Genomic DNA, 24,050 nt, shown 5'->3' on the forward strand with positions numbered 1-24,050 from the left:
TTTTTGAGACAGAGTCTTGCTCTGTTGCCCAGGCTGGAGTGCAGTGGTGTGACCTCAGCTCGCTGCAACTCAGCCTTCTGGATCAAGGGATCCTCCAGCCTCAGCCTCTGGAGTAGCTGGGACTGCAGGTGTGCCACTATGCCAGGCTAATTTTTGTATTTTTAGTAAAGACTGGGTTTCACCATGTTGGCCAAGCTAGTATAGAACTCCTGACCTCAACTGATCTACTCGCTTTTGCCTCCCAAAGTGCTGGGATTACAATCATGAGCCACCATACCCGGCCTATTATCTTTATTTTTAAAGCACTTCTTTGTATCACTGAGGTTCCTCATGATTATGTAGACAGAAATATAGATTAGCAAGTATCAGCTGTATTCATCTAATGCTTGGGCAATTTTGTTCACCTGTTCAAAAAAGCAAAGCAGGAATACACCATAAAATCTGTATGTGTACCACCTAACCTGCTGTAAGTACTACAAGCTAGAAACAAGTTATTACTTTTTTCTACACGATGTCTTCACTGTTGTCCAGGCTGGTCGCAAACTCCTGGGCTCAAGTGATCCTCCTGCCTTGGCCTCCCAAAGTGCTGGGATTACAGGTGTGAGCCATCATGCCCGGCCAATTCCACTTCTAGAAATTTATCCCAGCACAATAATCAGAGTTTGGCATAGAGATGTATGTATTAAGTTGAATAATATGAATAAGAAAGTGTTTATGTTTTATATAGTAAAAATAAATGCCCACAAAAAGCTTAAGTCTCATATATTTATTGAAAGAAAAACAAAATCTCATTGCAATCAAAGTTTGGGTTGCCCTGGGATTTACTCTTACTGTCCAGCAAGGACATTTACATTTTTAATTTGAAGTATCAGATGAAAGTCCCAGTTGAACTATTACAATCAACAGCACTGGGGTTAACCACGTTGTTTTAAATATTTTGTAGCAGGGCTGGGCGTGGTGACTCATGCCTATAATACCAGCTGTTCGAAAGGCTGAGGCAGGAAAATCACTTGAGCCCAAGCTGAGTCCTGAGGATCTTCGGTCCCTTTGCAGATTCCTCCTGATGGGCTAGAAAAGAGACGCAGTGATAGTTTGAACCTTAGCAAAACTGTGATGTCTTCAAAGTTCAGCTTCAGTGTCTGCCTGCATTGCCAGCCCCCTTTTGCCTTATTGCTGGAGTGCCTTCGATTCCCCATACGCCCCTTTTTCTTCTTGGCCTCTTTCCCCCATCCTACAACACTTTTGCTTTTAATTTTTTCTAACATATAATCTTATTTTTGGCTTTTAAGTTTTGACTCATATTTCTTTTTTTTTTTTTTTGAGACGGAGTTTTGCTCGTTACCCAGGCTGGAGTGCAATGGCACGATCTCGGCTGACTGCAACCTCCGACTCCTGGGTTCAAGCAATTCTCCTGCCTCAGCTTCCTGAGCAGCTGGGATTACAGGCGCAGGCCACCATGCCAGCCAATTTTTGTATTTTTAGTAGAGACAGGGTTTCACAACATTGACCAGAATGGTCTCGATCTCTTGGCCTTGTGATCCACCCGCCTCGGCCTCCCAAAGTGCTGGGATTATAGGCGTGAGCCACCGCGCCCGGCCTCATATTTCTTAAAAGTCGTTTAAGGGTTAACAAGTGCCTGCCTACCTCCATTCCCATTTGGCCCAAAACATTTATTTATTTATTTTTGAGATGGGAGTTTTGATCTTGTCACCTAGGCTGGAGTGCCATGGCACAATCTCGGCTCACTGCAACCTCCACCCTCCAGGTTGAATCGATTCTCCTGCCTCAACCTCCCAAGTAGCTGGGATTCCAGGTGTGTGCCACCTTGCCTAGCTAATTTTTGTATTTTTAGTAGAGATGGGGTTTTGCCATGATGGCCAGGCTGGTTTTGAACTCCTGACCTCAGGTGATCTGCCCACCTCGCCCTCCCAAAGTGCTGGGATTACAGCCATGAGCCACCACGCCCAGCCATGGCCTAAAACATTAATTGGCTATAAGTGTTTTGACTTTAAGTCCCTTGGCCAAAAGGAATCCCCTAAAAAATAACTCAGACCATGATGGGAAACAAAGGGCTGGACGTGCCTCAGTACGGTCCCCCTTAAAATTTAGGCCAAAAAAGGGATTCTCTTGTGAGTGGCACATGTAGGGCAACTCGATGGCTCTTTACGTGGAATCACCACCAAAATTTAGGCCAGATTCGAAAGACCTTCCAAAATTATAAAAATAAAGTATTGCCCTTTCCCACAAAGGAAAAAAAAAATACCTCCTCTGTTCAAAGTGAAGACTTAGTCTTACTAAAAACTTTTTAAAATCCCTTGAGAATCAATTACAATGAAAATAAAAGGGCCCTTATCAAGTATTGTTAAATACCCCCACTACTGTTAAACTTCAGGGAATCACTAATTGGATACACCATCCATGATTAAACCTTTTTTATGAGTCCCCACAGGCATAAAAAGAATGCAACATGACCTACATTTATAAAATTCTAAAAGACTTAAAACTATTGTTTTGCAAACACAAAGCATGGCAAAGAGAAGTATGTGCAGTAATGAACCACACCTATTATTCTCACCTGGTTTTTACCTTTTCTAAGATCTTTAATAGCTATTTTATTATTATTAATTTTTAGTCCTTGCCTGTTTAATCTCTCTCAAGTTTTGTGCCTTCTAGACTACAACAGTTGCATGTAAAGAGGATACTGACACAAGGCTTCCAACCCATCCTGTCTTCTCACCTAGAGAATAAAAGCATCCTGCTGTTGGCCCCTTTAAATCAGGTATCCATAGATTTTTACTCCTCCAATGCTAGGCAGGGCCTATACCATGAAATCAGCACAACAACAGTTACAAAAATGCAGACCTCTGCTCTTCTGCAGCCCTAAGATTAAGGAAAAATATCTAACCTCTGAAGGGAGAATGGGTAGGAGAGCGGCAGGACTTATTTCTTAGTCCCAACAGGATGAAGCAAAAAACGACAAACAAAAACAGTGGAAACCAGTAGATGGCGACAAGTGATCTCCAGCTGCCCTCATTGCTTATTTGCGAAAGGCACTCCTACAGCAGTATGACAGTTTACAAATGCCACGGCAACAACCTGGAAATTACTACCCCTTTTCATGGCAATCATCCAGAAGTCGCCATCCCTTTTCTAGAGAGTTCAAAATAACCCACCTCTCAATTTGCATTAGCCTGCCTCTTAATTTGCGTGTGATTGAAAGTGGGTATGGGTGATTATAAATACAGTTGCCAACAGCCAATACTTGTCAACTCCAGAAGTACTGCCTACAAGTTAGCCCTGCTCCACAAGAAGCAGAAGATTGCTATTTAACATCACTGGCTTACCCTTGAGTTCTTTCCTGGGCAAAGCCAATCAGTCCTCCCAGGCTAAGCCTTCGTTTTTGGGGTGTATGTGTTGTACATAATTTCCTTTGGGTATTTATCTAGGGGTAGAATTGCTGGCATATTAAAGTATGCATATGCTCAGCTGTAGTAGATACTGCTAAAGTTTCACCAAGTTCTGGTTCTTTTGTACCCTTGCTCCCACTTGGGTATGTGCTATTTTTATATTATTTCAATTCTTGCTTTTTTGACACCCCTAGAATAATCTACTTTCTAGTACATTATCACATACTGCTTATGTTTTAGATTTATCCATATGTTTTCCTTTTTGGGTCTTACTACTTTTTTCCCACTTTTTTTTTTTTTGAGACAGGGTCTCACTCTGGCTCCCAGGCTGGAGAGCAGTGGTGCCATCTCTGCTCACTGCAGCCTCAACCTTCCAGGCTCAAGCGATCCTCCCACCTCAGTGCCGAGACGTTCACTACCATGCCAGGATAATTTTGGTATTTTTTGTAGAGACAGGGTTTTGCCATGTTACTCAGGCTGGTCTCAAACTCCTAGAGATCTGCCTGCATAGGCCTCCCAAAATGCTGGGATTATAGGCATGAGCCATCATACCTGGTCTAAACTTTTCAAGCATTTAAAAGCCGAAGGAATGTAACTAACTCCCATGTACCTCCCACTCAGATTCAACAATTATCCATTCATGCCAATCTTCTTTCATCTTTACCTCACACTTTACCCCAACCTGGCTTATTTTTTATATGATTTCTTGCATAAATATTTAAATATGTATCTAAATTATTAAAAACTTAAAGATAACCATAATCACACAAGGAAAAAATGATTCCCTAATATTTAAGATCACTGAACATTCGGTGTTCACATTTTCCTTGATTTTTTAAAAGTTTGTTTGAATCAGGATTCCAGTAAGGCCCATACCTTGAAATTAGTTAATATGGTTCTAATGTGTCTTTTAATTGATAAACCTCCCCCTCTATCTTCCTCTCCCTTGCAGTTTTTTAGTTGAGGAAATTGAGTTGTTTGTCCTGTTGAGTTTCATGGAGTACGGATTTTACAAATTGTATCTGTTTGGTTTCATCTGAGTTCATTCTGACTCAAACCAACTAGTTACATATAGTCCTGAACCAAGGAACACACATATACTAGGCCATTGAAATTTATGTTTTTTTTCTTTCAGAGGTATGTAAACAAAGACGGTATCATCTCTATCCAATGTAAAGTGCTAGGTAATCGGTGTTCTCCATGTCAACTTAATGTTCTTTTATATGTTTTATATATATACACCAAATATTGACTTAACTAACAAAGTTTACAACAAAAAAATCAGGTATCAGATAGAACTGGTAGATAATTTAACTAAAAAGTGATGATAACATTAAATATTTCAAGAAATTATGTGTTAACATGGGGAATGGTAGATGAAGAATATGAAAATTTTAATTGAAAAACATTTCTTTTAGAAATTCAGGAAAAGCAATGTGTTAAACCTCTTTGCTACAAACAGTGGCTTTATAAATGATAAAATGTTTACTCAATCTGAATTTTCTTAGGATTTATTTATTTATTTATTTGAGACAGAGTCTCACTGTCACCCAAGCTGAAGGGCAGTGGTGTAATCCCAGCTCACTGCAACCTCCACTTCCTGGGTTCAAGTGATTCTCCTGCCTCAGCCTCCCTGAGTAGCTGGGACTACAGGCACCCCACCACCATGCCCGGCTCATTTTTTTATTTTTAGTAGAGATGGGGTTTCACCATGTTGGCCAGGCTGGTCTTGAACTACTGACTTCAGGTGATCCGACTGCCTCGGCCACCCAAAGTGCTGGGATTACGGGTGTGAGCCACTGTGTCCGACACTTAGGATATTTTGAAACGGCCATACTCTCAGTGGAAATAAATCTTTAATTTTTATTATCTTTTGAGATGGAGTCTCACTCTGTCACCCAGGCCTGAGTGCAGTGGCATGATCTCAGCTCACTGCAACCTCTGACTCCCAGGTTCAAGCAATTCTCCTGCTTCAGCCTCTCAAGGAGCTGGGATTACTGGCACCCGCCACCACGCCAGGCTAATTTTTTTTGTATTTTTAGTACACAGGGTTTCACCATGTTGGCCAGGCTGGTCTTGAACTCCTGACCTCAAGTGATCCTCCCACCTTGGCCTCCTAAAGTGCTGGGATTACAGGCATGAGCCACCACTCCTGGCTGGAAATAAATCTTTTAATAACTATCTTATTTAGACATATTCATACTATACTGATGACAAGGCAGTTTTCTAAATGCAAATGAGATAAAACGTGACATTTTTGTTGTACTGTGATCACAGATGAATCAACTAAGTAAAATGATTAATTACAAACCACTGTTGCCAGGCTCACTGAGAGACCATTTCTCCCTTGCAAGGCAGTTAGAAGCTCTAAATTTATAAGCTAATGAGTTTATTCTAGCTATAAGCAGACGTAAGTATTTGAGTATGCAGAAAATATATTTTGGCACATTTTTATCATATGGGTGTTGTGCAGATATATAAAATGACATATATTAGAGATAAATTTTGGATAATATAATACTAAGAGAAACAGTCTAGATTTTAATACATGTCAATAAGATATTTAAGAATCATAAATTATCATTTCATCAGCCTTGAAATAGCTTTGCTTTGTTTTGCAATGACTAGAACTTGTAACCTTAATAAGCATCATTATCATGACCTAAATCATTTGGAAAGGAACAAGTATTTACAAAGCTTTCAGTAAGTACTCCCTTAAAAACAGGAGAAAATGAAGAGTGATGGTGTTAGGGTTTTTAATGTAACCTATTTGAACTGAAATCTCCATTAATCTCAGATTGACAAAGCTATTAATAATATCAAATTAACAAAGTTCTTTACACAGGCGCAAGGAACCACAAGGATGTAAAAATGAAAACATGGACTAGTGGGAAAGACAGATAAATCAACCTTAATTGTAAGGCAGAATGACACACAAGCCAAAGATACAATAAACATTTAAGTAGTGCCTAGAAGCAGCAGCCTACATGTGGCCTGTACCACATAATGAACTTTTCACTGGTCTGTACCAAAATGATCAATATAACAATGTGGAATTGTGGAAAAGTTTTCATACAGTTTCTTTAGATTATTTCCTTCCGACTTTCTTGGCATTAAAATTAGAGGTGATCTGCCTGCCTCAGCCTCCCAAAGTGCTGGGATTACACCAATGAGCCACTGCGCCTGGCCTGGCACCAGTATTTTCTAAAACTTCCCAGATGATTCTGATGTTCAGCCAAAAATACACTGCTCTATACCAGTGGTTCTCAAACTTGAATGTCCATAAGAATCTTCTGGCAGGCTTGTTGAAACATGAATTGTTGTCCAGGCGCAGTGGCTCATGCTTGTAGTCCCAGCACTTTGGGAGGCTGAGGCGGGCAGATAGCTTGAGCTCAGGAGTTCCAGACAAGTCTGGGTAGCATGGGGAAACCGTCTCTACAAAAATATGAAAATTAGCAGGGCATCGTGGCACATGCCTGTAGTCGCAGCTAGTTGGGGGGCTGAGGCGGGAGGATTGTTTGAGCCCTGGAGGTCGAACCTGCAGCGAGTGGTGGTCACCCCACTGCACTCCAGCCTGGATGACAAAGTGAGACCCTGTCTCAAAAAACAAAACAAAAAAACACAGATTGCTGGGCCCCTCCCACGGAATGTCTTACTCAGTAGGTCTAGGGTAGAGCCTGAGAGTTTGTACTGCCTACAAATTGCCAAGTGATGCTGACTTTGCTGATCCACACACTGGGACCACTGTTCTATGCCAAAATCTTAAGGTGGTTTCTCCCAATTTCTTGGTGTGAGTTGTACAAGTGTGCAAACCAGTGTGAAGAGTAGCAGCATGATATAATGCAGCGTGATACACTACATCCAAGTGTATCGCCTGGATGACTAATTCGATTCTAGCCCTTAATTTGTCATCAACCAGCCATGTGATCTGGATGAAGCACTTAACCGCCCTGGACCTCAAGCTTCTCATCTACAAAATAAAGAGACCGATTTAATGACCGTTAAATCAAAAAGTCTATATCTCATTCAAGTTTTCAGATTATCAACTAGCTGTTATCTCAGATTTGATAAGTGATTACGTGAAATCTAACCCAGTATTTCTAAAACATTAGTGGAAGATTTCTCTAGAGTACATTTTATGATTATAAAGCAATAAAAACTATTTTTAATCAGTAAGCCAGAGCTAATACATCCAAATTAATATCTTCATTCCATGTTACCCGGATACACCTAGTCTAATAATGCTGTCCTTCCCAAGATATTTCTGGAACTCTTTCATATATATCAATACCAGTTTTAAGGCCACACACACAAAAAAACCAGGGTCATTATTTAAACAATTATACCTCATTGACCAAATCCAGAAATTTCCAGTTTTCTCAGTCCCATCAACCACCAGACAGCTTCCAAATGACCCTTGGTTATTTGCAAAAACCAAAACTGCCATAAAAACACAATGTTAGTCATTAGTGGGAGGGAAATTCACTAGAGAACTTGATAAAAGATGTGAAACCCTCCCTAGAAAAACTATCAGCAAACAAATTTTGATCGCTAGACTCCAGGTTAGAAACTTCTGACCTAGAAGACTGAAGGTTTACTACTACCAAGACAATTCACATATGTAGAGGATACTTGAAAGCAAGCTTTGGGAGCCAACTACTCAGAAGGGAAAAAACATATAGCAGAAAAAGCACTGGATTTAGGGTAAGTCACCTCAAGATTTAGATGTAGATTTGGCTGTGTCACTAACCAGTTTTGGACAAAGAAGTAACTTTCCTCCTAGTGTAGTTTTTCTCATTGACTGAGCTGCATCAATAATTCTGTGTGTTCACTGGATGAGCAGCGTCACACAGGAGGGCCTCTTCAAAAACTGAAAATTCCCAAGCCCCACCCCAGACCTACTCAAAATCAGAATCTCTGGGGGTGGAGCTTGACCATCAATGTTTTAACAAACCCTCCTGAGGATTCTGATCCACTGCTCAAGTTTGAATACCAAGCAGATGATCTCCAAAGTCCTTTCAAGTTCTCAAATTCTACAATTTATTTGGAAAGCATACTGTGGTAAGTTAAAATGCAAAATAAAAACCATTAGTCTCAGTTATATGTTAAAAAAAGATTTAATTTCTAATAAATAAAAGGTTAAAAATATCTATCTTATATCCCCCACAAGATCCTTAATTTTTTAAAAAATAAATGCTAGGTATTCAAATCTGTGCCATGTGGGCCAATTTTAGCAAAAAAAAAAAAAAAAAGAAAGAAAAAAGAAAAGAAAAGAAAAAAAAAAAAGAAAATTCTTAAGCCCAGAGGTAAGGTGGGACAGAAAATACCTGGCTCAGCTTATCTTGAACTTTCCCGCCTAGTACTCAAATTATCCTGTGGCTTTAATAATAAAGTAGTGAGGAAAACAACTGGAATTTATTTTTATCTAAGAACAATAGATACTTCGCCTTCAATTAAAATGTGCTCAAGACACCATCAGGACCTATCAAGTAATAGTAAAAATAACTGTTCTACCTTGGTGCTAGCAAAATGCAGAATGATTCTGAAATTAACACAAATGGTTATGATTGTGATTTCAAATAAGTAGACCAGATATTTGATATTATGGAACAATTTTTATAAATAAGCAAGGTATATTTAAATAAATATTAAGGAGGTATGATAATGGTATCGTAATTATATACAAAATAGGAAGCCCGGGTGTGGTGGCTAACGCTTGTAATCCTGGCACTTTGGGAGGCCGAGGTAAGTGGATCATTTGAGCCCAGGAGTTCAAGATCAGCTTGGGCGACAAAGCGACTCCATCTCTAAATAAAATAATTAGTCAGGCATGGTTGTGTACACCAGTGGTCCCAATACCTTGGGTGACTGAGGAAGGAGGATTGTTTGGGCCTGGGTCAAGGCTACAGTGAACTATGACTGCACCACTGTACTCCAGCCTGAGTGACAGAGTGAGACCCTATCTCAAAAAAAAAAAAAAAAAAAAAAAAAAATAAGAGTGTCTTTACCTTTTAAAAATCATATATTCACATATTAAAAAATGAAATATGTTACCTGGGATTTGCTTTAGTATCATCACTGGGAGTTGAGGTAAGGTGAGTGGGTAGGTGGGAGTAGAATCAACAAGATTGTGAGAAAAGAGTTGAAGTAGAAACGGGTATGTGTGGATTCATCTTACTGTTCTCTCTTAGACTTGAAACTGTTTGTATGTTTGTTTTTGGAGACAGGGTCTCACCCTGTCACCCAGCCTGGAGTGCAGTGGCGCGATCTTGGCTCACTACAACCTCCACCTCCCAGATTCAAGTGATTATCCTGCCTCAGCCTCCCAAGCAGCTGGGATTACAAGTGCACTCCACCATGTCTTACTAATTTTATTTTTTTGTATTTTTAGTAGTAGAGACAGGGTTTCGCCGTGTTGGCAGACTGGTCTTGAACTCCTGACCTCGAGTGATCCATTGATCTTGGCCTCCCAAAGTGCTGGGATTACAGGTGTGAGCCATCACGCCCAGCCAAAATTCTTTTAATACAAAGTTGAAAATACATAAATCCAATTCAAATACATATTTTTAAGATTAAAAAAAAAAAGCATATAAAGGATCCTGGTAACCAAAGGAATAAACTGGAATGTTAAAAATGTTAGCTATTACAAAGAGAAGCAACACTGTACCTAAATCTAGTACCTACTAACCAATTACTAAGAAACAAGAATACCGTAATACAAACATCCACTTACCATGAGATCCAAACTCATGGTGAGAGGTCAGAGGATTGTCCAACCCAAGTAACAGTGACTATGAAGGCTCTCACAAGAATAAATAAAGAAAAAACACTCTGGGCCAGGCGTGGTGGCTCATGCCTATAATCCAGCACTTTGGGAGGCCGAGGTTGGTGGATAACCTTAGGTCAAGAGCTTAAGAACAGCCTAGCCAACATGGTGAAACCCCATCTCTACTAAAAATACAAAAATTAGCCAGGTGGGGTGGCAGGTACCTGTAGTCCCAGCTACCCTGGAGGCTGAGGCAGAAGAATCACTTGAACCCAGGAGGCAGAGGTTACAGAGATGGGCAGTCCTCACACCACTGTACTCCAGCCTGGGTGGCAGAGTGAGACTCTTGTCTCAGAGGAAAAAACAAACAAACAAACAAACAAACAAACAAAAACCACCACCCTGAGGGATGTTTCCAAAATTCACGTTTGTACATATTTGTAAGCATAGTTTTAAACAACTAGAGTCTTTTAAAATGTATTCAGTTCTGTGCCCCAGCACTGTCATTTACAAGTGTTTTATTTTTATTTTTTGCATCAAAGAACCAACTCATAGAGAAAGCTGCAACAATAAAAACTGTGAAACTGGCCCAAACTTCTCACATTATTCAAACATTAAATCTTATAGTCAAATAAAATGGTCACTGAGAACCTTCTCCATTAAATCACCAAGTTCTCAAATTTGGCAGTGGCTTTTATGAAGCAGAAAATGAAATACAGGTTGGGTACAGTGGCTCACACCTATAACCTCAGCACTCTGGGAGGCCAAGGCAGGAGGACTGCTTGAGCCCAGGAGTTCGAGACTAGCCTAGGCAAAAAAACTTTTTGTAGACACCCCATCTCTACAAAAAAAAAAAATTAAAAATTAGCTGAGTATACTGGCATGTGCCCATGGTCCTAGCTACTTGGAAGGCTGAGGTGGGAGGGTCGCTGGAGCCTAGGAGGTTAAAGCTGCTATGGGTTATGATCGCACTATCGCACACCAGCTTGAGTGACAGAGAGAGACCCTGTCTGAAAAAAAAAAGAAAAAGAAAAACAGTTTGCTCTCTCTCACACACCAATGACCTACAACAGTTAACTATGGGCAGCAATTTTTAGCCACTAATTACTGTTCACTGATAAAATGGTGATAATGGTCACTACATAAACCAGCAAATCTCTAGAGCAGCACTGTCCAACAGAACTTTCTGTGATGATGGAAATGTTCTCTATTCCATGCTTTTAAATATAGTAAATACCCTGTAGCCACATGGTAGCTATTGGATACTTGAAGTATTGCTAATGAGAGTAAGGAAATACATTTTAAATTTTACTTAAATTTTAATTCATTTAAATATCCATATGTGGCTAGTACATAACATACTGCCCATTATGGTAGTCACTAGCCAAACACGGAGCTCTAGAGTACCTAAGAAAAGAAACACACACACGTACATTTCACCTAATATCTAACTCACATTTATTAAAAATTGAAGATTACAGAAAAGCATGAATAAGATTGGCATCATTAATCAAGCTTAATTAACTTACCTTTGACCAATAAATGAAAGTATTTAATAACACTAAACGATTTTTGAGAGTAAGGTCTATTTCAACCTTAGAAATTAAAAAAAAAGCAAAGCAGCTATTCTCCAAAGGAGAAAGCAACCACAGATCCCCCTCTAGTGGCAAAACATAAAGTTGCTGCTGAAAAGCTCAATTGCTCCTCTATACACAAAACTGCTCAGACATTTTCTTTTATAAAATTCTAACTTAAGATTCTAAATCAATATACAAGGAAAATCTATTTTTTGTTAACAAAAATAAGACCTGCTTCCCAGTAATAGTATGGATTTTAAAAAATTAGACATACTTTTCATCTACTATGAATGCTAACCTCTCTAGAAATCTGATCTCTCCAGAAAAAAGTATTTTGCCAATGACATTTATGTATCTGGGGCTTTCACCAAACAAAGGTTTATAAAGCCATAACCAAACTGTGAGCATAAGAAATGGAAGCAGTTCTTCTTTGTTGGTAAATACTCTGGGATAGAGCATGAAAGGAGCTTACTCAGAAGTATAAAGTTGTAAGCAGCAGTGAGTGGGGTCTGAAACAACTCAGAGTACATCAAAAGAAATAGTATGATAAGAGTTCTTAACCAAAACAACACTTTTCATTCTGGTATTCAGTTTCAAAAGACAGCTCTGCCACATTGCCAGTTTTAATTGCAACCATACACACTCATTTAGATTTCACTATTGAACTACCTTTAAGTACAAGAAGGAACTCAAAATAGAAATGACTTGTGATACAGCTATTGTTATTCCCTCACAGCTTCAGGGAAAACAGGCTTTATATACACTGTAGTAAGTACAGAATGTACAGAAGACAGGTATATATACAAAAGTGCATTAATGTAGTAATACATTTAGCAGGAATACAGGAAAAAAAAATCCTGGTTAACAATCTGATACATTACAGCATTTATGACTACTTGAAGATTCTCCAAACCAGTCAACTTCCTACTTGCTTTGGTTATAATATTGCTGCTACATAACTAATCTTTGAAACTAAAAAGCAAAAACAAAACCAAAAAACTCACAATTTGAAATTTTTACCCATCTGTGAATTGTTTTGCATTTACTTGTGTTTATCATTAATAGCTTTTGATAACAGTCCTTAAATTCCCAATGCAAAGATTCAGAATGGATAATACTTGTTACATTAGAGTACTCAAATAGGAAATTAAATGGATCCACTACAGGAAAAGACATTACCGCTCCATTGCTAAAAGCCTCAGCTAGATAACCTAACCACAAACCTCAAATTCAGTCTCAGTTTAAATCCAATAGGTCAGCTACTGTTAAAAAGCCAGGAGCTCCACAAAACAATTCATGGCTTCAGGCCACTGTTCCTTAGAACAATTCAGAATAATAAGTGTTAACTTGTTATTTATAAATATAGTCTACAACTAGCTTTATGTAGTTAAAATGTGTATGCATAAGTAGAGCAAGTCTCTCCTTTTTCTCCTCCATCTCTCCTCACAAAAATGAACACAAATTTCCACAGGTTTTCTTGGCCACAAAGATGTAACAAAGAAATCTGACCTTTAAAAAAGTACTATATATTGAATGCAGAGAAGACAAAACAAGTTTTTCTGAGTTTGGTAGGGGTATCAAATTAAAATTTAATTTGCTGTTATATGATCTAGGTTAAAACACTAATTACCTTAATTTTAAAAATAACTGGAGGGAAAGCCAAAAATATATAATTTTAGTGTTTAAAAATAGGAAAATAAAATTTTAGTGAGCCAACTCAGATCTTCAGCTGTACCATGCAACTTCCTTTTTCTTAATGGCCATTTAGAAGAATTTTCAGAGTTCCTTCTAAGCCTTTTGGAATAAGTAAATTATTTTCCAAAGAAATAAGACCTAAGCATTATAAGTAGCTATGTTCCAGATACTATGCTAACAAAGATGCCTAGCTTAAAATATCTCAGATGATTTTTATTCACTTAGCATAATTTTATTTTTAAGACAAAGTTTATCTTACTTTATCAGACTTAAAATGAATCCAAAGTTACCACAGTACATGTGTATACAAATACTTATTTCCTAATAGTACTTTTCAGGATTAAATTTACTTCTAATTCAGACATGTTGAATGAGACAGTACACTCAACATCAACATTATCACTTGAATGCAACTGGGGATTTTCTATTAATCGTCCCAAACTATAAACAAACTGTGAGTACCCTCCACCACTTCCAAACAAATGTTTTTCTTGAAGATAGAAGTGCTATAAAGGTCATCTGTTAAAGTAAAGGAGTGTGTTCCAGCTATTCCACAAATGAATTCGAGTAATTCCTAGAGAATCAACTTGCTATATATAATCTTTGTCCTTAAAGTGCTTTTGTCTCTACCTTGAAAATTATCTTTCCAGATATTAAAAGTGATCTGGTTTGAAGAAGTATCCTGGCATACGATCTTTTTCAGAGGGAAAAACATACATTAAGCCACACTTTAGATAACTTTCAAGGCTCTTCAATGATCTTGCTAGGCCAAAAATAACATTACGCAAATGACATTTAAGATTTGAAGGTTTTTGTTTTCATACTCTATTACCATCGATTGGTTCAATTTAATGGCTTTGCTTACTGCTATCTAAGTCCATGGGCATTATGCAAAACAAAGTACAACATTTGGACTGTTTCTGAGTTTTGAAAAGCCTGATACTGACGAAAAGTACAGAGTCCACCCCTTTAAGGCACATGAGGCTATACAGAGTAAGCCACAAACAAAAAGTCTCTGCTGGAGAACCCAGAAACAAACAAGACTTCCATATTGGTTGTATATTAAATTTCTGGCTAAAATATGGAGACACTTGCTATATTTTATAATTTTTAAAGATCATTGGAATCTGGATACCTTTGTATAGTAGTTTCCTGTAATATTTCCTTTATGAGAGGATTTAGCACTTTTAAAAGCTAAATAAAATGAGGAGTTCACCCAATCTATAAAGAGTCATTATTTTATAAGTCAGTTTCTGAGATTAATTCAGCAATATGTAACTTACCCAAGGGACAGAGGAACTGGACAAATCTGCCATAGTCTAACAAAAATGAGGTAAGTCTCACGAAAAAAAAGTGTCATTTTATTCTAAGTTCTTGTTGGGACAGAATGAACTAGCCCTTTATGCCTCACTACACATTATAATACACCACCTTCCTTTAATTCAGTTGCAAAACTATAGAAAAATATTATATATGTCATTTTGTTAAATGCAAGTCTCATCCTTTTAAAAAGCTGTGGTAGGAACTGCGATACACTGTAAGATCGCTAATAAAATGTTTCTGGATAAATCTGTGGGAAATTTATTACGGCCTCAATTAACAAGGTTTATTTTCAAAAGGGAGACTTAAAATTTGCTCCAATGTCAGTTCTCTACAGATGAGAACCAATACTAGAGCAGGTAAGTCTAGCTTTTTAATTAACTGGTTAGTTAGCATTTATATTTAATATAATAATCTACTAAGTTAGACTATTTTAAATTGAAATAATCTACTTAGATTGTTTTAAATTGAACTCAGAGACATACCATATTGAATAAATTATTACTTGCTCCAAGAAAGAAATAGTTCAAACTTTGAATTATCTATATGAGATATTAAAATAGAAAAGAAGTATAGCACATGAACAGAGACAAAAGAACTTTCTATGTCTTTTTCTGCTAGTTTCTTTTTTGGGAGGGACAGAAGACTATTTAATCTCCCTCTTGGATCATAAGCAAGTCCAAGTTATTTAATTATTTTCTTTTAATCAAAGGAAATATTTTCAATCTCCTTCAACCTAACTTTATGGACGATCTCTAATTTATAGTACTATAACGACACTTCATCTGGATTTACACAAAATTTCATGATGCACTTCTATAAACATTCGAACCTTTACAAACTTTAAAAATTGACTTTGTGGCACTTTGGTAAACTTGTTTACTAGTGACTCAAGTTAAACTGAAATAAGACTATGTGATTATTGGGAGAGTAGAGGAGTTGATCTTAAATTACATCATAACCTTGTTTAGGATTTTCTTTTACTGGTCACTGTTAAGTAAATCGTTTCTAAGCATTTGAACAGACAATTCTACTCTATGGTCTCCAAAAGTGGCCTGTTTCCCTTGAAGAATAGGTATAGATGGCAGGCAATCATTTCGTGGGATTTGGCTTTTGCTAAGAGCAGGCAGAGAACTTAGATACAGTTACTCTGCTCTTTCTATACTTGGAAGGGAACAATAGTCTGGTGTCTATCCCTAAGCTCTCTTTGGGTCCTCTAAGCTGGTTAGGAGAACCAAAGACGGGGAGCGGGAAAGGAAGGACTACTCCAATTGAAAACCATAGACACATATATGTTTTATTTTAGTAAAAATTTCAAATTATCACTTTAGTAGTCTTTAAAAGGTTACAGCCATACCACAGACCTTGGCAAAGCTGCAATGTATTTTTATCCTCAATTTTCATTCTTTAACCTTCAGGAACCAAAATGAAATCAAAATTTTAAAACATATGATTACAAGCCTTTGTATCAACTGAGAATTAATAATTTAAGTCATGAATCTTTTTAATAAGCTACTTGACATAACAAAAAGTAAAAAAAAAAAGTAGAAATCTAATTAACCTCTGTACTCTAGAGTTTGAAAAATACTGATTACAGCTCTTCCTACAGAATCACGACCACCTTCAAAATGCTATCCACAATATGAAAATTATCAAAGTCAGAAAGCAGCTTGATTGTCAGTAGTATCATCTTCAACCCATGTGAATGTTCAAGACATGTGGTAGAAGAAAAGGAATCACGCTATTTCTAATGTTCATAACAAACTCTCTATGAAAACATTTAAAGAAACTCCAAGATTTCACAGTTAAAATTAGAGCTCTATTAATAACCAACAAGCTAAGGTGTTTTCTATATCTCATTACTCTGTATATTTCTAGCAATTTATAGAGAAGTTTAGCAGAACTATAAGGGTTTTCATCGGTTAATTTTCAACATTTTTAACTAGGTCACATGCCAGAAGCTGTTACACCAAATATTTAAAAATTAGAGCTGTGCTGAAAAAAAAAATTACTACAGTTAAGAACATGAGAGAGATATAGACTGATTTCCTGCCTGAGACAATTTTACAGCCTAAAATTTCTGAAAGCAACAGAAAAGCAGAATTGCTTATTTTGCCTAATTACTTTCACCATTTAAATATTAATCAACATAGCATCAAGTCTAAAATTTGGCTACTAGTAACATTGTTTTATCAGTAGTCATCAGTTAACAAAAAAGGATTCTGAACTTATATAAAGTAAAAAACAAAAACAAATCTAATAGGAAAAAGACTAGGGCCTGTTCTTATACCTTTGAGTCAATAATGAATGAAAACAGACAGAACTAAACCTAATGAAGGCACTATAGTAAACAGCAATCCACACCTTGCCTACCCCCACACCTCGCCTACCCCCACACCTCAGAAAAAGGTTTCCACCAGGAATCAAGAATTATGCTATGGCCCTGTAGGAAAAGTAAACTAAGAAATCATAACATTAAGAAAGGAACTAAATTATGATCTCTACGCACATATTTATACTGACATAATAAACTACTGTCAGCAGTACCTTGAAATCTTCTAAACAGTATAAGTACTAGTCTTTGAAGAAGCCCACTTCACCACCATAAACTTTAAACAATCAAAACGTTTACCCAAGTAGTGGTTCTTAAACTAGACTGTGCATCAGAATAACCCAGCACTTGTTAAGAAACAATGCTAGGCACCTCCCTGTTGGTTTCTGATTCACTAAGTCGGGGGGTGGAGCCCACTAGTATGCATTCATAACAACTTCTCAGGTGATGCTGAAGCTGCAGGTCCTGGGACCACCTGCCAATAACCACTGGCCTAAATTATTAATGGTATATCAGCACAGCCCTAACCAAAATTTTGGTCAAGATGCATGTAAACCAATAAGGATGGAGTATGTTAATGCTCACAAAGAACGCTGATGAATTCACCCTTATTACATCAAAACATCAACATCTGCTTCATGGTCTTCCTCAGTCACTTTCAAGGACAGCACCTCTTCGTTAAGGAAGAGCCCACTGAGCCTCTCCTTCCGGGCCTGCCTCTGCTCCTTCAGCTGCCTCTTGCGGAAGGCCTTCTGCTGTAACTTCCGCTGCTTGGATCGCTTCTGTCAAAATAAAAATTTCTAAATCAGTAAGGTTTAGTTTTTGGCATATACACCCCAAAATGTTTTATGGATCAAATTCTCTATTTTCTAACTTTAAGAGCTGTTCAAATCCTTCTGTAGTATGAACCTTGTTCCAATAAGTGAGCCACTGGCTTAGGCTTAAAAATGATTCTTTAAGATTCTAATTTTGTGGTATTTGACAGTAACTCTTTGGTTAGGAATGGTTGAAGCGATCATTTTGGCTAGTGATGGGTAACGAGTCACTTCAAAGATTTCTCTTCTAAATTCAATTAAGGTACGCTGGTGTAAATGCAGAGTGAACACACAATTAATATTAGGGGACAATACTGAATATAAATGTAGAGAGCATTGCCTAAATCTCTAATGCTTACGATTCTCAGGTGCCTTTCATCCAAAAACACTAGCAATCTTACAATGGCAAAGAAAAAAAATCATGCCTTTTTCGTATTAGGCGAATATCATCTTTAAAACCCATCAGAGGGCGGGGGCGGTGTCTCACACCTGTAATCCCAGCACTTTGGGAGGTCGAGGCAGGCAGATCACGAGGTCAGGAGTTCAAGACCATCCTGGGCAACATGGTAAAACCCCATCTCTACTAAAAATTAAAAAAAATTAGCTGGGCATGGCAGCACACGCCTGTAGTCCCAGCTACTCAGGAGGCTGAAGCAGGAGAGCTGCTTGAACTCAGGAGGCGGAGATTGCAGTGAGCTGAGATCGTGCTACTGCATTACAGCCTGGGTGACAGTGCGAGACTCTGTCTCCAAAAAAAAAAAAAAAACCCATCAGAAACTCAGTGGGTACTCCGATCCTTGTCACTGGTGAACTGATACTAACAAGGAATGACCACATATCTAGAAAAATTCCTTAGCAACCAACAAAGCTAGCTATGTTTCTGCTACTTCCCTAAGAACCAGGGAAAGGATCACTGTATATCTTCAAGTCACCACTGGTTCACCAAAGAGTTAAAGAGATTGTCTTATCATCTTTAAACTGGCTCCAGATTCTTGCCATTGCAAGGAATCGAACTCCCCTGCTAAGCCACAGGGCCATTCTAAATATACTTTCTTTTTTTAAGTGCCCAACATTATTATATAGAAATTTCTCGATTGTGAAAAGAGTAGAGAAATTAGAGAAAAGTATTACATTTTTAAACTAGCTAAGAAGAAACATTCAAGATTAAAACATTAAGAAAACATTTAACACACACAAAAGACATACAAAACATTCTTAGGAGCTAATAGACAGCAACATCAGCAACATAGTGAGATTCGCTCAGTAGTGAGTTGCAGTCAATATTGCAATCTTGAGAATAACTCATTATTTCCACCAATTTATCTTACTTAAAACAGACATAAAAATCAGATATAATTGAATGCAATATGGTTGTTGGTCAAAACAGCATTTCAAAGCACTCAGCCTAGAGTGCTTTGTTCAACAGCAGAGCATCCTGCTTGTTCAATTAAGACCAAAACCCACAGGCATCTAGATAGCAGGATCATTTAAACTCTTCAAGAAATTTATATGAAGGAGTGCTAATGTTAATATTGAAAGGTAAAGTTCTGTATTGATTAGACGTTTTACTTTTGAATCCCGAATCCGCTCTGCTGCACTTGCAGACAGGTTGCTGTCACTGTGTGCTCGACTCATGTTGGCACTGGAGTTTGAAGCAGAGTTTCCAACACTGGACCCACTGCTGCTTGCAGAACTGACCATGCTGGCACTGCTGCTGCTGGCACTGGCACTGGCACCGCTCACTCCACTGGTGCTTGCACAACTAAAGTTGCTTCTCTTCCAGGCCTCTCTTGCAGGCCGTTGGCGAGGGCTATGCTCCTTGATATAGTTTCTGACCTTGGGACGCACAAACAGAAACTGGTTAGTGTTGAACCTTGATGGTTCTACCTTCAAAATGCTGGGGAAAAAATCATACTGTACTTGATCTAAAAGATTGTCAAAAGTGCTGCAGATGAATATATAAGGTAGAATAGAAAGGCTAAATTTAGAAATAAATACGAGAAAAAAAGGACAATGTTCAAAATTCTAGAAAACATGTTATACAGCTGGATTTTAAGAGCACTTAAAATATAATCAGTAAATGGAAGGCTACTGGCCTTCATAATTTAAGACTGTAAAAAAAAAAGCACTCAAAATAGAAACTAACAATAAAAGAAAATAGATGAGATGAGGCATTGTTAAAGGTATCCACTTAAGAAAATTTAAGTAAGTTGCTGATTTTATCTAAGATAAGGGTATTTCCTAAATCTTAGCTAGGGGCCAATGGTACCTGTCTTCAAATGCAAGTCATCAATTTACCATATTAATGAAAAATTTGCTGGAATGTAGAAAATTATAGTATGTCTGCTGGGAGAAATACTGAAATGAGAGAAATTTTTCATAAATAATGATAAAGGCAAAACAAGAAACAAATCAAAAGTAGAACATAAGAACATAAGTATTCATTCAGCTATGTACCAGAGAAAAAGAACAGCAAAAATCGTATTTAGACGATACCAGAGGCTGGGTGCGGTGATTCACACCTGTAATTCCTGCACTTTGGGAAGCCAAGGTGGGTGGATCACAAGGTCAGGAGTTCAAGACCAGCCTGGCCAAGATGGTAAAACCCTGTCTCTACTAAAAATACAAAAATTAGCTGGGTGTGGTGGCAGGTGCCTGTAATCCCAGCTACTCAGGAGGCTGAGGCAGGGGAATCACCTGAACCTGGGCGGCAGAGGTTGCAATGGGCTGAGATTGCGCCACTGCACTCCAGCCTGAGCAAAAAAAAAAAAAAAAAAAAAAAGAGAGAGAGAGAGACAGACAGAAAGCGAAGATACCAGAGATGCATATTTCAGAACAGCAGAGGGAAGATTCACTAGGTTTCACCCTAACCTGGCTCAATTATTACTCTATAAACCTTCTGAAATCCCTCAGCTCAGATGTTTACCAAAGAATAGGTCTCATTAATTAGTATTTTGATTGTCAACTAGTCTCCTGTAAACTGAGTTAGAATAAATCTATATCTTAACCTAACCACCCCGTAAGTGGTGACATTAAATTTCTAAGCCTAGACAACTGAAGACTAGGTTCTAGATTTATACTGATCCCAGAAAGGTACTAGTAGGTGAGATGTACATAAAACCTCTTAAAACTATGGAACATCATTTTTTCTAATATTACCTTTCACAGTAGTAATTTGGCCTTAATTATCTATGTATTTAAATGATTATTCAAGTCTACATTTTATGACAGTGGTATTTTTAATAGGTAAATAACGTGTATTTTCTTTACATACCTGCTTCAGTTTTTCATCTGTGAGACAGTTAAGTTCAATAATAAACTCACTGTCTGTGGGGGAGATTTGAGCAGAAGGATCAATGATCTTAATAATATCAAGTTGCTCCCGAAGACCCATCTCAGTACTCACTTTCCGACTCAGATACTCAATATATTCCACCTATGTGATGAAAAATCACAACAAACAAGATCATTGCTAAAACTTCTGATCCTTTATTATGTCAATTATAATGTGTTTACATATCAGAAGCACTGAAAATTATATATGTTCCCTGAAAAACAGTTAAAGCTCAAATTCAGATTTACTAAGCAATCCACATTTCCCCAGTAGCTTCAAACAGGTAATAAACTGAGCTTCACCTTGTCTCCACATATGAGCTTTTAATTAAGAATGTCAAGATCTTTACCTGCTCGTCATTTGTCATTGCACTCCAAGGGAGTTCATCTAAATTCCGGTGCTTGTTTTTCTTTTTAGGAAGCAGGCAAGGTGAACTTGGAATACTGGGTATGACATCAGAAAGTACATCACTCCCACTGGCAATATCACTCCCCGGTAACTTTATAAAAATAAGGAGGGTAGGAGGAGGGAAAGCAAAATTTTTTCAGACTACATTTTAAATACCACAATTTTCAACATTTAAAGTTACTTGTAATGAGACTGACTGCTGCCAGCTGTGCTAAGAGGGCTTCCTTAAACTTTAACATAAGACTAATGGCAGCCAGGTGCAGTGGTTCACTTCTGTAATCCCAGCACTTTGGGAGGCCAGAGGCGGGCGCATCACCTGAGGTCAGGAGTTCGAGACCAGCCTGGCCAACCCGGTGAAACCCCGTCTCTACTAAAAATACAAAAATCAGCTGGGCGTGGTGGCGTGTGCCTGTAGTCCCAGCTACTTGGAAGGCTGAGGCAGGAGAATGGCTTGGACCTGGGAGGTGGAGGTTGCAGTGAGGGAGACTGTGCCACTGCACTCCAGCTTGGACAAGAGTGAGACGCCATCTCAGAAATCAAAACAAAACAAAAAAACACTAATGGCAAATACAGAATCAGAGGACAATAATTCTGATCCATGCCTATTTATACAAAGCAGCAATATAATATATATTCTTTGCATATATTTATTCAATGAAAGATGTTTTTGAAAAGCTTAGACTCGTAATCAAGACTTATTAAAATGGCAACTGAAGAGTCAATCATCACTAAATTTTTTAATGTATAATGAGAATCTGAGGAGGGCCTCCATACTATAATGAATAAGCAGCACTGGTCTCCATCTGGGAAGACCTGAATGATATGCCACTAACTGGCTTTTTGCCAGAGACTGTGCTAAACATACTGTCAATATAAAGACAAATACATCTTGGTCCTTGTTCTCAAGTCTGTATTAGTGACCTCAAAACAATTAAAATAAATTAAAGCCAGGCAAAGTAGCTCACGCCTGTAATCCTAGCAGTTTGTGAGGCTGAGGCAGGAGGACTGCTTGAGCCCAGGAATTCAACACCAGCCCAGGCAATGTGGCAAGACTTGTCTCTATTAAAAAAAAAGAAAAAAAAAATTCATGCCTGTAATCCCACAACTTTGTAAGGCTGAGGTGGGAGAATCACTTGGGCCCAGGAGTTCAAGAGCAGTCTGGCCAACATAGTGAGACCTCATCTCTATTAAAAAAAAAAAAAAAAAAAAAAAAAAAAAAAAATTAGCTGGGTGTGGTGGCACATGCTTGTGGTCTCAGCTACTTAGGAGGCTGAGGTGGAAGATCGCTTAAACCTGGCAGGTTTAGGCTACAGTAAGACATGTTCGTGCCACTGCGTGCCAGCCTGGACAACAGAGTAAGACTTGGTCTCAAAAAATAAATAAACAATAAAATTATTTTAAATATGCTGTTAGCATAAAGCAAAACACTTTAAGGACCAGAAGTATTATATGAGAAAAATTATAAAAACATCATATAAGACAAAGTGTAGACAAAGGAGAAATAAAAGCAAGTCTAACATACAGAAAATCAAGTTAAAGTGAGACAAACAGCAAAAATATGTGCTATAATTTTATACATATTTATGTGTATTTTTGCACTTAGGCATATACTCATGTAGTCATCACCAGGATCAAGGTAATAAATATATCCATTACCTCCAAAAGTTAGAATGGATTTAATTTTAAATAAATGTACTTAAGTCATTCATCAAAAAGATAAAATCTTTTCTTCTATAAGGAACACATGACAATTTTCAAATATACTGACTTCATTTTTACAAGGTATAAAACAGTACCTTTTGTTGTTTTTTGGTTCTACAGAGTTTGCAATTGTATTTGAACTCTGAATGATTTCTAGGCTTTTGCGATTACCCAAAAAGAGAAGAGCTACATTAGTCACGAAGACGATTTTGATTCCATGTATTAGAACTCCTACTGTGTACACAGCAGTATAATAGGTACAGGAGATTCAAAGGAGTGTTAAGTCCCTACACAAAAACTTTACTCGGGAAAGTAATACAACAACACAAACATATAATTATACAACACAGCACATGACGAATGCTATGTTTGAGATGACAGGTCACCAATGGAAACATCTAGCAGTGGGCTGAAGCTGCAGGATTAACTTTTGGGAGAGCTGGAACGGACTGCAGGCAGGCACTGGGGAATCAATCACAAAGAAATAAATGAAACCACAAAGCGAGGAGTCAATCAGTATGCAAAAGATGACTATGATGTTTACAATGAAATTGTCAAAGAGAGAGGCCATTCTTTCTACATCCCCATAAGTAGCTACTACTCTTAAAAAAACACATTTTCACTATGAAAATTACTGACGAATCCAAGTACGTAAGTGACTACCAACAATCTGTATTACTTCTTTTAAAATCTCA

The 24,050-nt window shown here is 37.8% G+C and overlaps 1 protein-coding gene across 3 annotated transcripts in view; it reads right to left on the minus strand.

Annotated features, from left to right (window-relative positions):
- Positions 1-751: 751 nt before the first annotated feature.
- The window catches only part of FAM199X (family with sequence similarity 199, X-linked), a 41,489-nt gene continuing 18,190 nt past the window's right edge, over positions 752-24,050 (minus strand). The window contains exons 3-7 of one of the 3 annotated variants that reach the window (XM_010346393.3): positions 21,596-21,745; positions 21,187-21,348; positions 19,482-19,748; positions 17,683-17,879; positions 752-1,068 (exon numbers count right to left, since the gene is read on the minus strand). In XM_010346393.3, the coding sequence (XP_010344695.1) occupies positions 17,709-17,879; positions 19,482-19,748; positions 21,187-21,348; positions 21,596-21,745 (750 nt within the window). In that variant the 3' untranslated portion in view covers positions 752-1,068; positions 17,683-17,708. Of the gene's footprint in view, positions 1,069-14,063; positions 17,880-19,481; positions 19,749-21,186; positions 21,349-21,595; positions 21,746-24,050 lie in introns of those variants that run through there. The other 2 variants (XM_039464079.2, XM_003935898.4) reach the window with 2 other exon arrangements.

Source organism: Saimiri boliviensis, chromosome X (genome assembly GCF_048565385.1).
Source record: "Saimiri boliviensis isolate mSaiBol1 chromosome X, mSaiBol1.pri, whole genome shotgun sequence".
Lineage (NCBI taxonomy): Eukaryota > Metazoa > Chordata > Mammalia > Primates > Cebidae > Saimiri > Saimiri boliviensis.